General features: G+C 39.0%; 1 protein-coding gene across 4 annotated transcripts in view; it reads right to left on the bottom strand.

The window, feature by feature from the left end:
* The window catches only part of SDK1 (sidekick cell adhesion molecule 1), a 974,158-nt gene that overhangs the window by 624,965 nt on the left and 329,825 nt on the right, over nucleotides 1-19,368 (bottom strand). For all 4 annotated transcript variants that reach the window (XM_024241289.3, XM_054545732.2, XM_054545733.2 and 1 more), the window contains exons 3-4: nucleotides 7,834-7,940; nucleotides 4,832-4,979 (exon numbers count right to left, since the gene is read on the bottom strand). In XM_024241289.3, the coding sequence (XP_024097057.2) occupies nucleotides 4,832-4,979; nucleotides 7,834-7,940 (255 nt within the window). The remainder of the gene's footprint in view (nucleotides 1-4,831; nucleotides 4,980-7,833; nucleotides 7,941-19,368) is intronic.

Below are 19,368 nucleotides of genomic sequence, written 5' to 3'. Positions count from 1 at the left end.
TAATTAAACATAGTATCTGAGATAATTGTAGATTGTCTCTACTTTCAAAACATACCAGTCTCTGACACTCTTCAACCCCCTCTATGCAAACCCAGGTTAATCCATGTCATTTCAAGTTGAAAGCTGGTCTTCTAAAAGATGAGAAAGACTAGAGCAATGTATGGAAAAAATAATTAAAAACATAAAATATGATCAGCAAATAAAGTGGAAAGAACCAGGCTGATCCACAAGTGAGCATGAGACTGAGTGTCAGGCAGACCCGGGTTTGAACCCTGGCTCTGCGTGTATTGGCTGTGGGCCCTGGGGTAAGTAATTTAACATCCATAATCTTCCATTCTGATAACTATACATAGAGCTAATTATACCTGCCTCAGAAGGCAATTGTGAGGATTAGAGAAGATACGTTTAAAGTAGGTACTCAATAAATAATAGCTCCTGTTAAGATTATTAATAGGCTATTCAACTAATTTTTCAAGTTAGGAAACATTAGACTTACTGTTTCCCTTGAAAATGAAAAAGAAATCATTTAATTATAAGCCTAAAGCTCATATTTTAAAGGTAGATAATGAGGTAATGTTTAAAAATGGAGGTGGGGAGAGAAAATGAGCTTCTTTCACATGACAAAGGTGCATGTATTAGGGAACCAAACTCACACAAGGAGGTTAAAAATAGGTGCAGAAAGGCTGGGCACGGTGGCTCACGCCTATAAACCCAGCACTCTGGGAGGCCGAGGCGGGTGGATCACAAGGTCAGGAGTTCGAGACCCGCCTGGCCAGCATGGTGAAACCCCACCTCTACTAAAAATACAAAAATTAGCTGGGCATAGTGGGGTGCGCCTGTAATCTCAACTACTCAGGAGGCTGAGGTAGGAACATCACTTGACCTCGGGAGGCAGAGGTTGCAGTGAGCCTAGATCGGGCCACTGCACTCCAGCCTGGGCAACAGAACAAGACTCCGTCTCAAAAAATAAAAATAAAAAAAAATAGCTGCAGAAGCTTGACCTGCATTTCAATATGTGGGAAGCACCTTGAGTCAAATGCTCTAGTTTTTAAATGGCATCTCTGTGGGTATATAACAAATGTGATGCCATCTGACTTGTGCTACCAATCCCGTGGGTGCGAGGAACGCAGAGATACCCTCCCATCTTCAGTCAAAAGCTGTACTTTCTTAGACATGGAAGGCAATATATTGGGTTTTCATATTTAGATTTTTTAATTTTTAAACATGTAAACTTTTTATTGATGCATAATAGATGTACATAGTTTCAGGGTACATGTGATCATTTAATATTCATATAATTTGTAAAGATCACATCAGTGTACTTGGGATATGAAAGCTATATGTCTTTGGATGATGTATAAACTTGTGGAGAAAAACATACCCATACTGATTTATGTAATCTTGCACAGCAGGTACTTAATAAATGTGGGGTGATGATGAGGTGGAAAATATGAAACTAAAGGGCCTTGTAAAAGTGTAAATATCCATAATCAGCCTCATTTCATCTCTTTAAAAAATGGTATACTGCATTATTTTCCTGAGATTAGAGATTTATCAACAGCTTCACGCTTGTAAGCAGACCATTTGTTTGATATTACACCAACTTAAAGCCCTACTAGCGTCTTTACTTTATTAGCTCACCAGGAATTAAACAGGCTTTAGCATGCATTTGCAAGTTTAAAAAATTTATGAAATTAAGAGTTATTTCATTCTATACCCTGTCATACTCGTGAATAAGTGCTGTCTCATGCATATAGTGAGAACACAGGTTAACAGGTGGATTAACACAGACTTATTTGCTACTAAGTTCAAAGAATTCTTCCACTATGAATTTTGCTGCCACTGACGTTAATTAAAAGCTCCAGTGTTAGAGGAAAACCTAATTCAATCTACTTGTAGATTGCCTAATTCAATCTACCTCCCCATCCCTGGTACCAATTCTCCCCCAACATTCATCCTAAGTTTGCCTGGTCATACTGTGCTCAGCACTGGAAACTTCTAGAATATTTATACAAGAATGTATCTTGCCTGCTGCCACCCGCCCCCCATTTTTTTTTTTTTTTGGAGACAGGGTCTTGCTCTCTCACCCAGGCTGGAGTACAGTGGCACCATCGTAGCTCACTGCAACCTCCAACTTCTGGCCTTAAGCTATCTTCCTATCTCAGCCTCCCAAGTAGGAAATAGCTAGAACTACAGGTTCGTGCCACTACACCCAGCTTTTTTTTTTTTTTTTTTAATTTTCAGTAGAGATAAGGTTTCACTATGTGGCCCAGGCTGTTTTTAAACTCCAGATTGCTTTAAACTCAAGCAATCAGCATCCTAAAGTGCCAAGATTACAGGAACAAGCCACCGCAAATGGCCCTTACCTGCCTTTTTAAAGCCTAACAGTCTACTAAGAATGGAAATCATCATTCTCAGTAAACTATCGCAAGAAGAAAAAACCAAACACCGCATATTCTCACTCATAGGTGGGAACTGAACAATGAGAACACATGGACACAGGAAGGGGAACATCACACTTCGGGGACTGTTGTGGGGTGGGGGGAGGGGGGAGGGATAGCATTGGGAGATATACCTAATGCTAGATGACGAGTTGGTGGGTGCAGCGCACCAGCATGGCACATGTATACATATGTAACTTACCTGCACATTGCGCACATGTACCATAAAACCTAAAGTATAATAATAATAATAATCATAAAAGAAAAAAAAAAAAGAAAACCATTCAAAAAAAAAAAGAAAATGACCTAAGGGACTCATCTAATCTAGAACTAGATTCTTCATCACCTCTAATAAATGGTCATCTAGCTTTAAAAAGAAAAAAGAAAAATTGATCCTTCATTTTTGTTTCATCCAAACTCGAGGCATCTTTTATTATTGGAATCAATATAAAGGTGGATACCTAAGTAACTTGTAATCAAATAAAGAAAAAAGGATAGCAATTATCCCATCTTCTAAGGTAACTGGTATTTTTACTAGAATTTTAAAATATGCTGCATGCATATATAATATATATATAAATTTTTGTTCCCAATAATGAAAATAGACACATTTGTGAAATAAGCTTAAGTGGTGGCTCATGCCTGTAATCCCAGCACTTTGGGAGGCCGAGGCAGGTGGATCATTTGAGGTAAGGACTTCCAGACCAGCCTGGACACATGGTAAAACCTCACCTCTACTAAAAACACAAAAATTAGCCAGGGATGGTGACGCACACCTGTAGTCCCAGCTACTCAGGAGGCTGAGGCAGGAGAATCGCTTGAACCTGGGAGGGAGAGGTTGCAGTGAGCTGAGATCACGCCATTGTACTTCAGCCTGGGTGACAGAGCGACTCTGTCTCAAAATAATAATTATTACTAATTATAAGTATTATATAATTATTAATAGTAATAATAATTATTATTATTATTATTTAGGTTCCAGCCAGATTCTGGTCCAGAAGTAGAAGACTGGAGACATGGAGCTTAGGGAAGGGATTCCACAGATGCTCAGGTGGGGGTGGGAGACGAGAATCACCAGGTTTAGGGAAAGGATTCTACAGATGCTGAGGTAGGGGTGGGAGATGAGAATCACAAGGTTTAGGGAAAGGATTCCATAGATGCTCAGGTAGGGTTGGGAGACGAGAATCATGAGGTTTAGGGAAGGGATTCCACAGATGCTCAGGTAGGGGTGGGAGACGAGAATCACAAGGCTTCGGGAAGGGATTCCACAGATGCTCAGGTAGGGGTAGGAGATGAGAATCATGAGGTTTAAGGAAGGGATTCCACAGATGCTCAGGTAGGGGTGGAGATGAGAATCATGAGGTTTAGGGAAAGGATTCCACAGATGCTCAGGTGGACCTGTGAGACGAGCATCACAAGGCTTCAGGAAGGGATTCCACAGATGCTCAGGTAGGGGAGCGAGCAGGTGGGTTCCCACAGAGACTTTCATAGTTACATGTAAAATCTATTTGGCAAATGACCTCACACATATTCTTTTTGAAAAAGCAGAACAAGAGTGTTTGCTCCTGATGAATTTTTATCTGAGTGCAACCACTGGACGGCATAAATATCTGACTTCCGGCCTAAGCTTACAGCATTTCATGATTCTTCTGGAAATGTTCAGCCTTGAAACCTTTATGTTTGGAATACTGTCTTTAAATTAGGTTGTAAAATGTCCAGTTATGAAACATATACCAAGTGTTCTTTTTAATCACTTAAAGCTCCAAGTGAAGAAAACCTGTCTGGCATTAGATAAATATCTTGAATGTGAGATAGGCAAGAACACCTTGAAATAATGCTTAACTAATCACAAAGCAACTATTCTGCAATAGATGGGTGAACCACTAATTAGATGAAGAGAAATAAAACTGTCATGGTAGGATAAAAGGATAAAGAGAAATAAGCAGTAATTACTGTTTTATCATCAGAGAAAGTAGTATCAAACACAGCTCAATAAAAGGAGGGGGGAAAAAAACCCACAGCTCTTCAAGTAAATACCAGCACTCATTAAATTAGTACTAGGAGCCAAACCCAACTCAGGGATGACAATGACATCTTAAAAAGTACATTCAAAAAAGAAAAAAATGGACTGCAAAGTTGGGTAAGGGTGCTTTAGTTTTAGGGCATGCAACATTCTGAAGAATAATATTACATGGTTATTTGCTTAAACTGCTTAAAAATATTCAAGCCAGTCCTCAAATAGCTGTTTATTAAAAATTAGGATAGGACTCCTAGACTAGTTTGCTCTTTTCAAATCATCAGTAACCTTAATTGGTACACTTACTGTGTAGATGGTACCAGCAAGTGACATTACAATTGTATTTGAAGCTTTAGTGTTTGGAGCAACTTACATTCTGTTGCTTGGAATAATCTTGTGCCCTTCTCTAAACCAAGTCACTTGAGGTCTGGGGTAGCTGGTGATGGGCAGGAGGTTTAGAATTGCTGCACGTCCTTGAGACACTGTTTTCCTCTGGTCTGTAGCCATGAAACTTCCCATATCTGCAGAGAAAAAGCAGCGCTTTCAAGTTCTAGAAAACATTTTTGGGGGAGGGAAGGGGTCACAGATGGAAACAGGTACGTGTTACAGTAAAGTCACTGATGCTGTTACACTTCACGCCAGGATGAGCGAGACTGTACGGCAGCGCTGACCAACGAGGATCTGCTTGCGAGTGAAGCAGTGGGCAAGCCACACGCCTCCAAAGCGCCCACGCTGCACATTCGTCAGCAAAGCCACATGGTCTTTGTCCTACCTGACAATACAAGGGAATGTCTGCAACTGTCTGTGATACTGAAATGAAATGCTGAAGCCATCCTAGAGCCACATGAAGCAGTTTTCTCAGAAACTGTCAGAAAATGCATCCAGACAGCTCTTAGCTCCTAAATCTTTCAAACTCATTCTAGCCCGGCACCAGCCCTTGCTCTCCTCAGCTTGTTTCCTTCATTTGTGAGGTCACTGTCTCCCGCACAGATCTTTTGGGAGCAATATTTCCTAACCACTGAAGAGTCTACATAGCATTCTCCCACTGTCACACTGTTGACTTAATTTGGGGCAACTAGCTTTTGTTCCAGTATTTGTTCTACTGGTAAAAAACATTTAAAAAATGGGGTCACAAGACAAAACATAGCTATTAGAATGTAGGTATAAATGGCTAATTTTAAAATTTGTAACATTTGAAAATTTTGAATAAAATTCCATATTATGGTCAGATGCAAATATATATACAAATAGATATGGCAAAATAGTGTATTTTTATTTAAATGTAAATAAGTTTGAAATAGTCCATAGAAGTGCTCTATTATCAATGTCTTCTTCAGTCAAAAGACATTTTGTATGTCACAGTATCTAATATTTGAGGGAAAAGATGAAACAAACCAACAAAACAGATTAGAAAAATACTCATAGTTATTTCAAAAGAAAATGAAATTTGTTATCAAAGCAAAGGAGAAAAGAAAGATTAAAAAAAAAATCTAAAGGCAGAGCACAGTGGCTCACACCTGTAATCCCAGCACTTTGGGAGGCCAAGGCGGGCAGATCACCTGAGGTCAGGAGTTCGAGACCAGCCTGGCCAACATGGTGAAACCCCATCTCTACTAAAAATACAAAAATTAGCTGGGTGTGGTGGTGGGTGCCTGTAATCCCAGCTGCTCGGGAGGCTGACGCAGGAGAATCACTTGAACCTAGGAGACGGAGATTGTGGTGAGTCGAGATTGCGCCATTGCACTCCAGCCTGGGTGACAGAGCCAGACTCTGTCTCAAAAAAGAAAAAAAAAAAATCGAAGGGCTAGAGATACAGAACAGAAACAAAAACATAATTAAGCAAAATTCAATTTTATAAAATAGTTTAATATGATAATTTTGAAGCTCTTCTTAAAATATAATTTAGGTATTCGTCTTCACTCTATTTAATGATTACATTTTCAATCATTCAATTGAATAAAAGTTCTCAATTATTCTGCAGCATTCTTTGGCATCACAATTTAGAAAAATTTAAGCCTTCCTAGTGATTTTAAAAAGCATCAAACATGTATAGCATCTCCACTTCACTCAGTCATTAGGCTTATGGTAGAATAACCAGATATTATTTTATTTCATCTACTCACATTGAAAGCTACAAGACTTAATTGGGGTTAAAATGACAAATGAGGAAATTGTGTCATCACCAAATAGTACAGCCCAACTCAGGAGCTCTTTTGTTCTCTAAAGTTTATAATGATATATTAAAATGTAATGTAACATCTTATAACATTTTTTTGCTTACTTTTAAACAAAGAGAAATTTTGGTAATACATCCAAGATATAGTAAAACAAGCCAGGCTCACTCTTGTAATCCCAGCACTTTGGAAGGCTGGAGCAGGAGGATCACTTGAGGCCAGGGATTAGAGACCAACCTGGACAATGCAGTGAGATCCCTCCCCTACCAAAAACAAAAGAAATTAGCCAGATTAGCCAGGCATGGTGGCACACACCTGTGGTCCTAGCTACTTGGGAGGCTGAGGAAGGAGGATCACTTGAGCCCAGTTCAAGCTTGCAGTGAGCTATGTTTGTGCCACTGCACTCCAGCCTGAGAGACAGAGATAGACCCCGTCTCAAATATATATTTATTTATATATATAGTACATATATATGACATATAATTATATACGTTATGTCTCTATTATACATACACATATGCATATACAATAAAGCAGGCAGTCCATTTTTACTCTTCATAGGTTTTGAATTAGAAAAAGGACTAAATACTTTCACAGGCCAAGTTCACTCTCCTGTTTCTCCTCAAGACTACATGAAAATTTAAGCTTCCTGCATTCTTGATATCTCCTTCATTTACTTTTAAAAGTATTCATTCTCCAAAATGGATCTGCTGAATAAAGAATTAATAAATCACTATCACATGAATGCCATCGAGGACGCTCACTATCCATGTACCTTTTGTGGTGCAGCATAAAGATTTCTAAACAAATCGTCACTGGAAAGAACTGACAATGAATGAACTTTGACCTAAATGAGCTGAACTTTATACTTTAATAACATTTTGAATCCAAACATAGTACAAGCTAAGAGCAGGTGATTCATAAAACAGAAGGCATCCCATTCACTTTTTCGTCCTCCCCAGGGCCTCATACGGTCCTGAGTCTTTTCAAAGGAAGAAAAGTGCCCTTTGCCTCATCAGCCCCTCGCCTGGCCAGCCACGCTGGCTGCTTACTTATCTCTCACTGAGTTTAGCAATTATTCTACTCGAAATAGAACCAAAGATAAACTCTCAGTTCGTACAATGGTGAAAAGTGATTCTGATTCACTCCCCAGCAACACTTTGTTCTTTAACATTTGGACATCTCCTTACTATACACATACATGCAACTTGAACTTCTGATTTTCTTTGCAGGAGTGCTCCCATTCTGTTTCGCACCACGCAGCGGTAAAACCCAGCATCGAGCTTCTGCAATGATGGAATAATATACCTGTTGAATAGCAAAAAGATGTGTTAATGCTTATATCCAGTGTTTAATGGTTATATCTCACCATCAGATGCTATTTTATCAAACAGCACTGGCATCATCTAGTATATGCTCAACAAATATTTTATTTTTGGTAACCTAATATCTGTGCAATCCTTTCCTAACCATGACACTAACTAGAACCACCGTTTATTTTTTTTTTATTTTATTATTATTAAAGTTTTAGGGTACATGTGCACAACATGCAGGTTTGTTACATACGTATACATGTGCCATGTTTGTGTGCTGCACCCATTAACTCATCATTTAGCATGAGGTATATCTCCTAATGCTATCCCTCCCCCCTCACCCCAACCACAACAGGCCCTGGTGTGTGATGTTACCCTTCCTGTGTCCATGTGTTCTCACTGTTCAATTCCCACCTATGAGTGAGAACATGCAGTGTTCAGTTTTTTGTCCTTGCGATAGTTTGCTGAGAATGATGGTTTCCAGCTTCATCCACGTCCCTACAAAGGACATGAACTCATCCTTTTTTATGGCTGCATAGTATTCCATGGTGTATATATGCCACATTTTCTTAATCCAGTCTATCATTGTTGGACATTTGGGTTGGTTCCGAGTCTATGCTATTGTGAATAGTGCTGCAATAAACATACGTGTGCATGTGTCTTTATAGCAGCGTGATTTATAATCCTTTGGGTATATACCTTGTAATGGGATGGCTGGGTCAAATGGTATTTCTTTATTTCTGAGATTATCACACTGATACCTGTCTCCCCAACTGGGCTTCAAATATCACCCAAAGCTATGATCTACTTCTGTCTTATTCATCACTGTAACCATGGCATCTAGCACAGTGCCATGCACACAGGAGATATAACTCACAATTGGTTGAAAGAGAAAGGTTAAATAATGAAAAGTCATTGCATTTAAACTAGCTCTCTCAGTCAAAAATCATTTATAATTCTCTCTCTGTAGAGCGTCAGAATTTCCAAAGATTCCTAGAACTGGCAACAGTCTTAACACGATGTCTTGTGTCACTCCACATGAAGGGGCAAACAACACTTTCAAGATGAGATACAGAACTCGTCAAGGCAGAGAAAGCAATGCCACCCGGACGACTCTCTCCAGTCACCAATGTGGACGTCTCAGCATAATGTATTCACTTCCTTTCCTTACTTCTCCACGTATGCCCTGATGTTAACTTTAAAAACTTTTTCAGAGGTTAAAAAGTAATTTCATTTGTATTTTTCACTTCTGTGACTGTAAGTAATCATCCTTCAAATCCATGCCTGTCTACACTTTATAGTATAATTTCAAAAGAAAAAAATAATTAAAAGACACAGTTTCTATAAAAGCCTTGCTTTAGGTTTACTGCTGGTTTTGTAAATTAGGATGTTTTAAAATCCACCAGCAAGTAAAGATAGGTAACCAACCGCCACTTGAAATGAGTCTTACAACTCCGGAGCCCACACCTTCTAAGCTGCCCAAGATGGTACAGTAATTGAGTTCTCGGCCACATTCACAGACAAATTAAGAGTAAGGTGTGAGCAAACTATATAGCTAAGAAAGAGTTAATATTCAAAATACATGAGAGGCCGGACGTGGTGGCTCTTGCCTATAATCCCAGCAATTTGGGAGGCCGAGGCAGGCAGATCACTTGAGGTCAGGAGTTTGAGACCAGCTTAGCCAACACGGTGAAACCCAATCTGTACTAAAAATACAAAAATTAGCCAGTGTGGTGGCACACGCCTGTAATCCAAGCTACCTGGGGGGCTGAAACAGGAGAATCACTTGAACTCGGGAGGCGGAGTTTGCAGTGAGCTAAGATTGCACCACTGAACTCCAGCCTGGGTGACAGAGCAAGACACTGTCTCAAAACATAAACACACACACACACACACACACACACACACACACACACACACTCTCTCAGTCTACATCAGGAAAAAATAGCTTTAAAAAAAACCCCTCAATTTTAATAAGGGCAAAGACACTAGACAGACATTTCTCCAAAGCCACACAAATGGTGAACAGATATATGAAAAAGGGCTCAACGTCCCTAATCATCAGGGAAATGCAAACCCAAACCATAATGAGATGTCATCTTACTCCTATTAGGATGGCTACTATCAAAAAATGAAAAACACATGTTGCTGACGACGTGAAGAAAAAGGAACTACTGTACATGGGAACGTAAGTTGGTGTAGCCACTATGGAAAAAATGTTTCTTACAAAATTACACATACAACAACCACATGACCCCCAAATCCCACTTCTGGGTATATTTCCCAAGAACTGAAAGAAGGATCTCAGATGTCTGCCCTTCCACGTCTACTGCAGCATTATCCACAATTAGCCAAGACATGAAAACAACCCAGGTGTCTGCTGAGGAATGGAGAAAGAAAAGGTGGTGTATACACACAATGGAATATTATTCAGCCTTAAAAAGAAGGAAATCCTGGCATTTGCTACATAGCATGACGTCCTGCAGGTTCATCTAAGTGAAGTAAACCAGACACAGAAGGACAAATCCTACCTGATACCACTTATAAGAGGAATCTAAAATAGTCCAGTTCATAGAAGCAGAGTGTGAAATGGTGGCCACTAGTGGGTACAGGGGAGGGGAAGCGGGGAGGAATCCAAGGGCAGGAAGTTTCAGCCATATGAGATGAGTGAGTCCTACAGAGCTTCTGTGCAGCATAGCATTTACAGGAATCATACTGTATTACATATTTTAAAGTTTACTAAGAGGGTAAGTCATGTGTTTTTATCACACAAAAATACTAACGAAGAGGGCAGGAGGAAACTTCTGCAGGTGATAGATTTATGCCATATATAGTGGTGAAAGTTTCATGGGCATATAATTATCTCCCAATTCATCAAGCTGTATACATTAGATATGTACAGGTTTTTCTATGTTGATCATATTAAAAAATAAAAATGAATGTATGCACATTGCAGTTGAATAAGGTACATCATATATGAACAAAAAACAAAAGAGTAAGACGTGAGGCTTGGATGCTTTTCACATATGGGAAGGTGTCTACCATAAGAAAGAAAAGGAACCAGCCTGGGCAATAGGGCAGAACCCCCTCTCTACAAAAAATACAAAAATTAGCCAAGTGTGGCGGCGTGAGCCTGTAATCCCAGCCACTTAGGGGCTGAGGTGGGAAGATCGCCTGAGCCCGGGAGGTGGAGGTTGCAGTGAGCCAAAATCGTGCCACTGCACTCCAGCCTGGGTAACAGAGCCAGATCCTGTCTCAAAAAAAAAGAAAAAGAAAAAGGAAAACAGAAAAGAAAAAAAAAAAGAAAAGAAAAGGAGCTCAAATAGGAATAGACTATTTTCCAAAAAGGGGAGAAGAAAACAGAGTGATGGTACACTTTACCCACCTAAAAAGATGTTCCAGTAATACTTGTCCACTATTTAAAAGTATTTCCTTTTACAAAGTATAACCAGAGAAACTTTTTCAAAATCGAGTAAAAGACAAAGTGTGTGCTATGCTGTATTTGCTCAGTTCCCAAGCATACCTTGAATCACTTATATTCAACTAATTGCTCATGTTTTTATTCAAGTATGCGCAATTAGGCAACCTGAAAAAGGAACTGATAGGCATTAATTTTAAGCGACTAAAACATTTGAACAACACAGGTAATTGAAGATTAAGCAAAAATTAATCAAACTATGTTTTCCCCTCTGATAATCTTCTTGAGCTCCTAGGGAAAGATTAATAAAATCTTTTATAAAGAGAAAAAATATTGCTGAGTTTTAATCTTAAAATTTTTATTCTTTTATGTGGAATGGTTCATCTAAAACAAAATTAATTAGTGAATACGATCACAATAATGTCAAATTGAACGCAAAGAGTCAATGCCATTTATTTAAATTACAAATCCAGACCAGGAGTATGTGTGGCTTTGATTATTACATGCTGTGATTACAACAGACGGGAATTTTGAGATTAGCTTAAAACAAAGTCAACAAAAGTTTTTGGGAAGAAATGGCATAAGTCATTGCAGTATGTATTTAAAACACTACAAAGACAGTTTTATCATTACAGCATAACCATATTTATATGATTGCTCATTCTACTTTTTCCTGTTTTTCAGTACCTAAATAGGTCTTAAATTCTTATGAATTTCTGTAGTAATCCTATGTACTAATGCACAAAAATAGAACTGCTTTCAAACAACAGGGAGAAATAGAGACAAAACTGAATATTAAGCATATGCTGTTTTGTACCATCTCTTTAGTCTAATGTCTCACCATGGAAAAAAATATGAAAAAAGTTGCAAAGTCCTCCACCTATTATGGGAATTCCTACACAAATTATGTTCACCTAACAGATGGGGATATTCATTGTAAGTCTATTGTTTATAAACACACATTTTTAAGCAGGCAAAGTTTCCTGGCTCTTTATAAGAAAGTATGATAAAATCTTAGCACCATATGCCACTAAAATATAGAAAATGCCTGTTCCTATTTCAAATCAACACAGCAGGGAATGTTTGCATTCACTCTATCAAGGCAGAATTCTACTCAACTAACACAGTGTTTTCCAGCACCAGTTCATTATCAGGAATGGCAAAGAAAATAAAACACAAAATCCAAACAAAAACCAAGGGCTTAAATGTCCATTTCTGCAAATAGGAGAAAGCCTCAGTTGTGACCTGCATCTCTGAGTGGACCACTGGACCAACCCTAGAACTTCTTTAGGAAGCAGCATCAGGTCTATCTCAGCCTAGGAACAATTGCTTGAACTAGACATCTGACATTTTCCGTCTACCGAGGATCTGAACCACTTCCCTATATTTGGAGAATTCGCCACCCTATGAGCTTTTGTGGAGATGGGGCTTATCTCAAATTAAAGGCTGAAAAGACCACATCTGGATATTCCCAGACCACTCACCTGCCTCTACAGGTACCAGGTCTGAGATACAGCATGGCCAATTAGACACATTTGCTCTGGATTTTTAAATCTGGGGTTGGTGATGCCCAGGAAGAGGGCTAAAGGAGAACTCATCTGACAGCAGCGGTGGTGGGGGCACAGTGGAGCCCTAGTCCAGGGGAGTAGAGGAGTGTCCAGTGCCAACTGGGGCAGAGGCTCAAGCAGTGATGTCCAGTATTTGGTGGGGCCAGCAGCAGGACCCTCACAGGACCAGTTTTGGAGTGACTGTGTCTCACTCTGTTCCTGCCCAATCTCCAGGCTGTCCAGTGACTGATTCTAAGGGCACTCCAATATCCATGCAACAGCTCACGCAAGAGAAAGTTGGTTCCTGTGGCTTTAGAACTCTTCAAAATTCCACACCCTAGAACATAGCCAAAATAATTTTGGCTGAAATATATTCTAAAGTTACTAGGTGCTCACCACGGTCATAGGAAAACCTAAATAATGTCTCGTAGAATCATTTCTTTTTTTCTGGGGGAAAAAAAAAAACCATGGCTTCCTGGTAAACCACTAAAAATCATGGGAAGATAAAGAATCCCCTCAAACTGGGACACATTTACCTGTTATAAGAAGTTCTCCTGAGTATGAGCCACTAAAATTTTAGAAAACATCTGACAAAATACTACTTTAGAATACTGTTCAGCAGTCCTTTCCAAGCACTGCCAGATGCTATGACCGAATCTACCTGTCACAGGCCAAAACCACAGCGTCAGTGCAGAGGAGAACATTTATACTTCCCCTAGGTGGTCAGGGAACCTAATTTGATTCATAAGACAAAAATTTGCATATTTGTTAAAATTAGATGTAAGATTTTTCTTTTTCAATGGTGGGGGGACTGTCAATATCCATTTTATGTCACTTTAGATAAGACTATTCTCCACAACTGTAATTTTTATGCTGGTATGAAGAGATCTATTTTGCATGAAAATAAGCAACCAAGTTCTATAATAAGCTTTTATACCTTGGACCAAAGCCTATTCTTATCCTTAAGGTGAAAAAAAATAAACGGTTAAGATAAAAATAACTGTAAGCCATTTATGTCCGTCTTGGAAATACATCAATTCTCTTTTTGGAATGGCATGATAAATAATTGTTTTCAATTTTATTTTTATAAATTTTCTAGATGAAATTAAAAAAATCCAAAGTGGGATGAGTCTATAGCAGGTTTTCTCCTGAAGCAAAATAATGAAATGAAAAACCCAGACTGTGCCATAACAAGCTGTCTCAGAAAAACACAAGGAAAAGTCAAACTGAAATTTGTTAAAACAGAGATATATATGTGACTTTGATGGTGTATACAGCTCACTAATAGGCCCTAGGCATCGGGCAAGCTGAGGTTATGTTTTTAGTTCTTTCAAAAGAATTGAAGTAATCAATATGAAGTTAAATTAAACAGTATGGTAATGACGTAAGCTATGCAAAGGGAACACAATATTTGTAAAAGTTATTTAATCTGTATTTTATTTATTTCAAAATTCATATTAAATTGAGAAGGGCAATAAACAGGTCCCTGTGTGGGAGGGTCTATGGAATTTGTAGCACTGGTTTTAGGAATATAAATCTGGCGAATATAAGCTCTCCTGATATCAATTAGATGTTAATCTTCCATAACTTTTTATTGATGCCATACCATGAATGACTACATTTAAACTTTATCTTCATTAATAGTTATGAAAGCCAATCCAAAGACTTAAGAATTAATGTTGAAATGTTCCCAAGACTCCTCCTCTGGGATTCCCGTTTATGCGACTTTCTCTAAAATAAACAATGCTTTGGGGATCATTCATTCTTCATTCATTCCAACTTTTCCTTATTAAATCAGGGGCAGAAAATGTGCAATCCATATTTAGTGAAGCACGAACAGATGACTAGAACCGTCTGTCAAATCTACTGTGAGCATTAATTGCTCTCTCAAGTCGGTAAAAAAGGAATTTCAGAAAACCTTCAGGAAAGAGGACATTGCCTTTTCTTAGGGATAAAAATCTTTTATTGCATGTCTGTTGACTTAATTCTTTATAATGCCAGGTTCTCTATGAACATAAAAGTTGGGGACCATTATATCGAGGATTAAAGTATGAAGGCAAATGTTTCTACATAATCAAAAAAATCCATTCCAATGCATAATGGAAAAAAGACCTAAACCACTCTATTAAACATTATAAGCATGAGCAAATTAAAAACATAAATTTTAAAAGCTTCCACTTGTCTCACTTGGGAGTATTTGTCAACAATTAATTATGTTACAGAGTAGTTTGGTCAATTCTGGCAAGGTCTTCACTTAGCTTCCACAATGATCCCTAAACAAAGAACCAATAATTATCTAAATCCAAATCATTTCCAATGAGAACCTTAAAAAGCCTAATGCTAATTCTGCCTCAGAGATTCTCCATAAATATTCATATCTGTTATGACCATACAGAGTTCCAAAAAGCAGTCAAACTGAAGCCAGAAATAAATACAAATAACACTCAACTTTGTGGGGAGAACATGAACATGAGGTCACACCACATTAATATTATGGATCTAAATTAAATAAGATAGCACCTGCTGTCCTTGCTGTTGTAAGCTAGACACTTCATAGAGGACAGGAGCAAAGAGGAGTTAACTAGAAGAAGAAAGCTGACATAAACTAAGGTTACAAAAATGAAAGCTGAACACCAAGATGGACAACTAGAGAAATTAAGCCCTTTTCAGGAAGATGTAGATGGGAGTCACACACAATTAGGTTGGGTGATGAGGAAACCAACTGAGAAAAGAGTTCTCAATTAAATATAATAGACTCTTCTTCTTGGTGAGTACAGACAGAGCTCAACAGATTAAAGTAAAACAAAACAGAAAGCATGTAGAAGCTGAGCATGGTGGCTCACATCTGTAATCCCAGCACTTTGGGAGGCCAAGGTGGGTGGATTGCTTGAGCCCAGGAGTTCGAGACCAGCCTGGACAACATGGTGAAACCCTGTCTCTACTAAAAATACAATAATTAGCCAGGCATGGCAGCATGTGCCGGTAGTCCCAGCTACTCAGGAGGCTGAGGTGAGGGGATCACTTGAGCTGGGGTGGCAGAAGTTGGAGTGAACCATTGCACCACTGCACTCCAGCCTGGGCAACAAAGTGACACCCTGTCTCCGAAAAAAAAAAAAAAAAAAAAAAGATCTTGTAGAGAAATCTTCCCCACAGCTTAGTGATGAATTTTAGATTTTAGTTATGTAATTTGTCTCAGGGTCTCGAGCCTAAAGAATATCACCAAGGGACAAGTTTGGAAAAAATGGACCTGTTCATAATATTAAGCCTTCAGATATATAAACACAGTGTATCTTCCCACTGATTTAGGTCTTCTTTTTCTTCTTTCAGCATTGTTTTGTAGTTTTCAGTGCAAAGATCTTACAGACCCTTTGTCAGATTTATCCTTACTTCAGATTTTTTTGTACTATCTTAAATTTTTTTCTTCTTCTTCTTGAGATGGAGTTTTGCTCTTGTCGCCCAGGCTGGAGGGTAATAGCACAATCTCGGCTCACTGCATCCTCTGCCTCCTGGGTTCAAGGGATTCTCCTGCCTCAACCTCCCGAGTAACTGGGATTACAGGCATGGACCACCATGCCCATCCTATCTTAAATTTTAAATATATAATTTTCAGATTTGTTTGCTAGTACACAGAAATATAATTAATTCTTACATGTTGATCTTCTATCTTGTAATGTTGCTAAACTCACTTACCAGCAGCTTTTTAAAAGTATATAACATATTTTCTACATAAATGATCATGTAACTTGAAAATACAGTTTTAGTTCTTTCTTTACGATCTGGATGCCTTTTATTTCTTTTTCTTGCCTTATTGCACTGGCTGGTAACTCCAGTAATTGGTATTTGCAAATTTGGAAAAAATTATTTCTTCAAATATTTTTCCTCCCACTGCCTCCTTTGGGGATTCCAATTACACAACTATTAGGCCATCTGAAGCTTTCCCACAAGTCATTTGTGCCCTTTTCATTATGTTTGATTTTTTTTTTCTATCTGCCTTTTATTTTGGATAGTTCTATTGCTATATCTTTATTAATATCTTCTTCTGTGATGTCTAGTCTCCTGATAGTCCCATCCAGTGTTTATCTCACACATTATTTTCATCTTTATAAGTTTGATTTTTGCCTTTTTTGTGTTTTTCGTGTCTCTACTTTGATCATATGCAATACAGTTATAACTGTTTCATTATCTTTCTCTGTTAATTCTAATAACTGTGTCAGTTCTGGCTTGGTTTCAATTAATTGATTTTTCTCCTGATTATGGGTCATGCTTTCCTGCATTTGTATATGTTTGATGATCTTTGATTAGATTCTAGACACTGTGAATTCTCCCTTGTTGGGTACTGGAAATTTTTCCATTCCTATAAATATTCATTAACTTTGTTCTCTGATACTGTGAAGACATTGAGCAATAGTTTGATCCTTTTGGGTCTTGCTTTTCAAGACTTGTTAGGCAGAACCAGAGCAGTATTTGGTCTAAGGTTAATCATTCTCCTGACCGAAGACAACTCTGTGCAAGCTATCTGATAAACTCATGAATATGAGGTTTTATGGTTTGGCTGGTGAGAAAAGACACTCCGCTGAGTCCTGTGAAAGCACAGGGAACTATTGCTTCTAATCTTCTTGGATAGTCCTTTCCCTGGCCTGGGGTAGTCTTCTCACATGAATGTGCTGATGAATATTCTGCCAAATATTAAAGGGGGACCCTCTGGAGGATTCCAGCATTCTTTCTCTGTGTAGTGGCTTTTTTTTTTTTTTTTTTTTTTTTTGAGACCGAGTCTTGCACTGTCGCCCAGGCTGAAGTGTAGTGGCGAGATCTCAGCTCACTGCAAGCTCCGCCTCCCGGGTTCACGCCATTCTCATGCCTCAGCCTCGAGAGCAGCTGGGATTACAGGTGCCCGCCACCACGCCCAGCTAATTTTTTTTTTTTGTATTTTTAGTAGAGACGGGTTTTCACCATGTTAGCCAGGATAGTCTCAATCTCCTGACCTCGTGATCTGCCTGCCTCAGCCTCCCAAAGTGCTGGGATTACAGGCGTGAGCCACTGCGCTTGGCCTGTAGTGCTCTCTTATCCAATACCCTGCCCTTAGAAATCTAGCTGCCTTGATCTTTCCAAACACTCAGCTCTCTTCAACTCAGAAGGTCTTCTAGGTTCTGCCTGGGTTTTCCTTCTCTGTGCCACAGCCTAGAAATCCCCTCAAGGCAGTAAGCAGAGGGCAATTATAGGGCTCACCTTGTTTGTCTTCCATCTCTCAGTGATCACTCTTTCACTGCCTGATATCCAATGTCTTGAAAACAACTGTTCATATTTTTGTCCAGTTTTACAGTTGTTTCAAATGAGGCAGTTAATCAGATCCCAATTACTTTATCTTGACCCAGGTTGCCAGTTTTTAGGGAGACAAAGAGGAAGAGAGGACTCAGCCACAGAATTAGACAACAGTTCTAGAAGCTGCCCTTTCACGTAAGCCACGTATCCCAGCATATAGAATGTTGCCAGAGATATCTGTTGTGGATAAGGATGTTGTGGGGAGTCTCTAGTAGCCCCAAAGAAGAGTCAAGCATGCATCCATAAGGTCCTGGAATAAGATTATGCCTTCTGCAGAAGGGAACTACATACACTGAAGAGCAATTTCTGATGTCCTTAGGACAAACTGAAGTCCTGATCCCATAGGTATTAAGAAAATATGACAGCCTGGGAACATAGTGAGATCTCATCTCTACAAAATATATATATTTTGTATATACATATATATATTTTAGCCTAAGCAACAGAGCAAGACTCTGTCTTGAAAGAAAGAAAATATGCAACTAGAGATAAGCATTATGAGGGAATTACTAACAGAACTATGTAGCCATAAGAGTAAGACTACTCTCTCAGTTATACACAGGCCTCACCAATTGATAGAACAGTTAAACACTCAGGCCTGGGATTATACATGGGTCACCTTGATCCGGAAAATGAAGATGTCACACTATGACCTTACTCATGCGTGGCCAAAGGGAGCACAGTGAAGGAAGAGCCTTCCAAGCAGACAGAGCTGCAAGTAGTACCTTTGGTCCTTAAGTTTGAATAGGGAGAGATTTGAGAAAGAAATGGCTTGAGAATAGATACAAAGAGACACTTGGGCAGTAACAAATGGCTTGGCTGATGGGAAAGAGGCCTGGGAGAAACAGAACTGGAAATTCAGAAACAAGAAAGTCATATGTTAATAGCCCAATGGGGGTGGGTGTAATATGTGGATTTTTTATATCACTCGAGAGCATCCACTTCAGATAAGGCACTCATCAATCAATTGAAGAGGATGACTCAGCTGTGGGTGTCATTTAGATTTCTTCTCAACTAATAAAATGGGACATAAATCGGTCATGTTGGCAAGGACTGAGGCTATGAATGAATCCAGCAGCAACAGCTCCTCCTCACCAAAGCTAATCTAGCTTTTGCCACTGCCAGATGCCAAACCTGGC

This window comes from Pongo abelii, chromosome 6 (genome assembly GCF_028885655.2).
Source record: "Pongo abelii isolate AG06213 chromosome 6, NHGRI_mPonAbe1-v2.0_pri, whole genome shotgun sequence".
Lineage (NCBI taxonomy): Eukaryota > Metazoa > Chordata > Mammalia > Primates > Hominidae > Pongo > Pongo abelii.
Note: the sequence above shows the minus strand (reverse complement) of the source record. Positions and strands in the feature narration are given on the sequence as shown.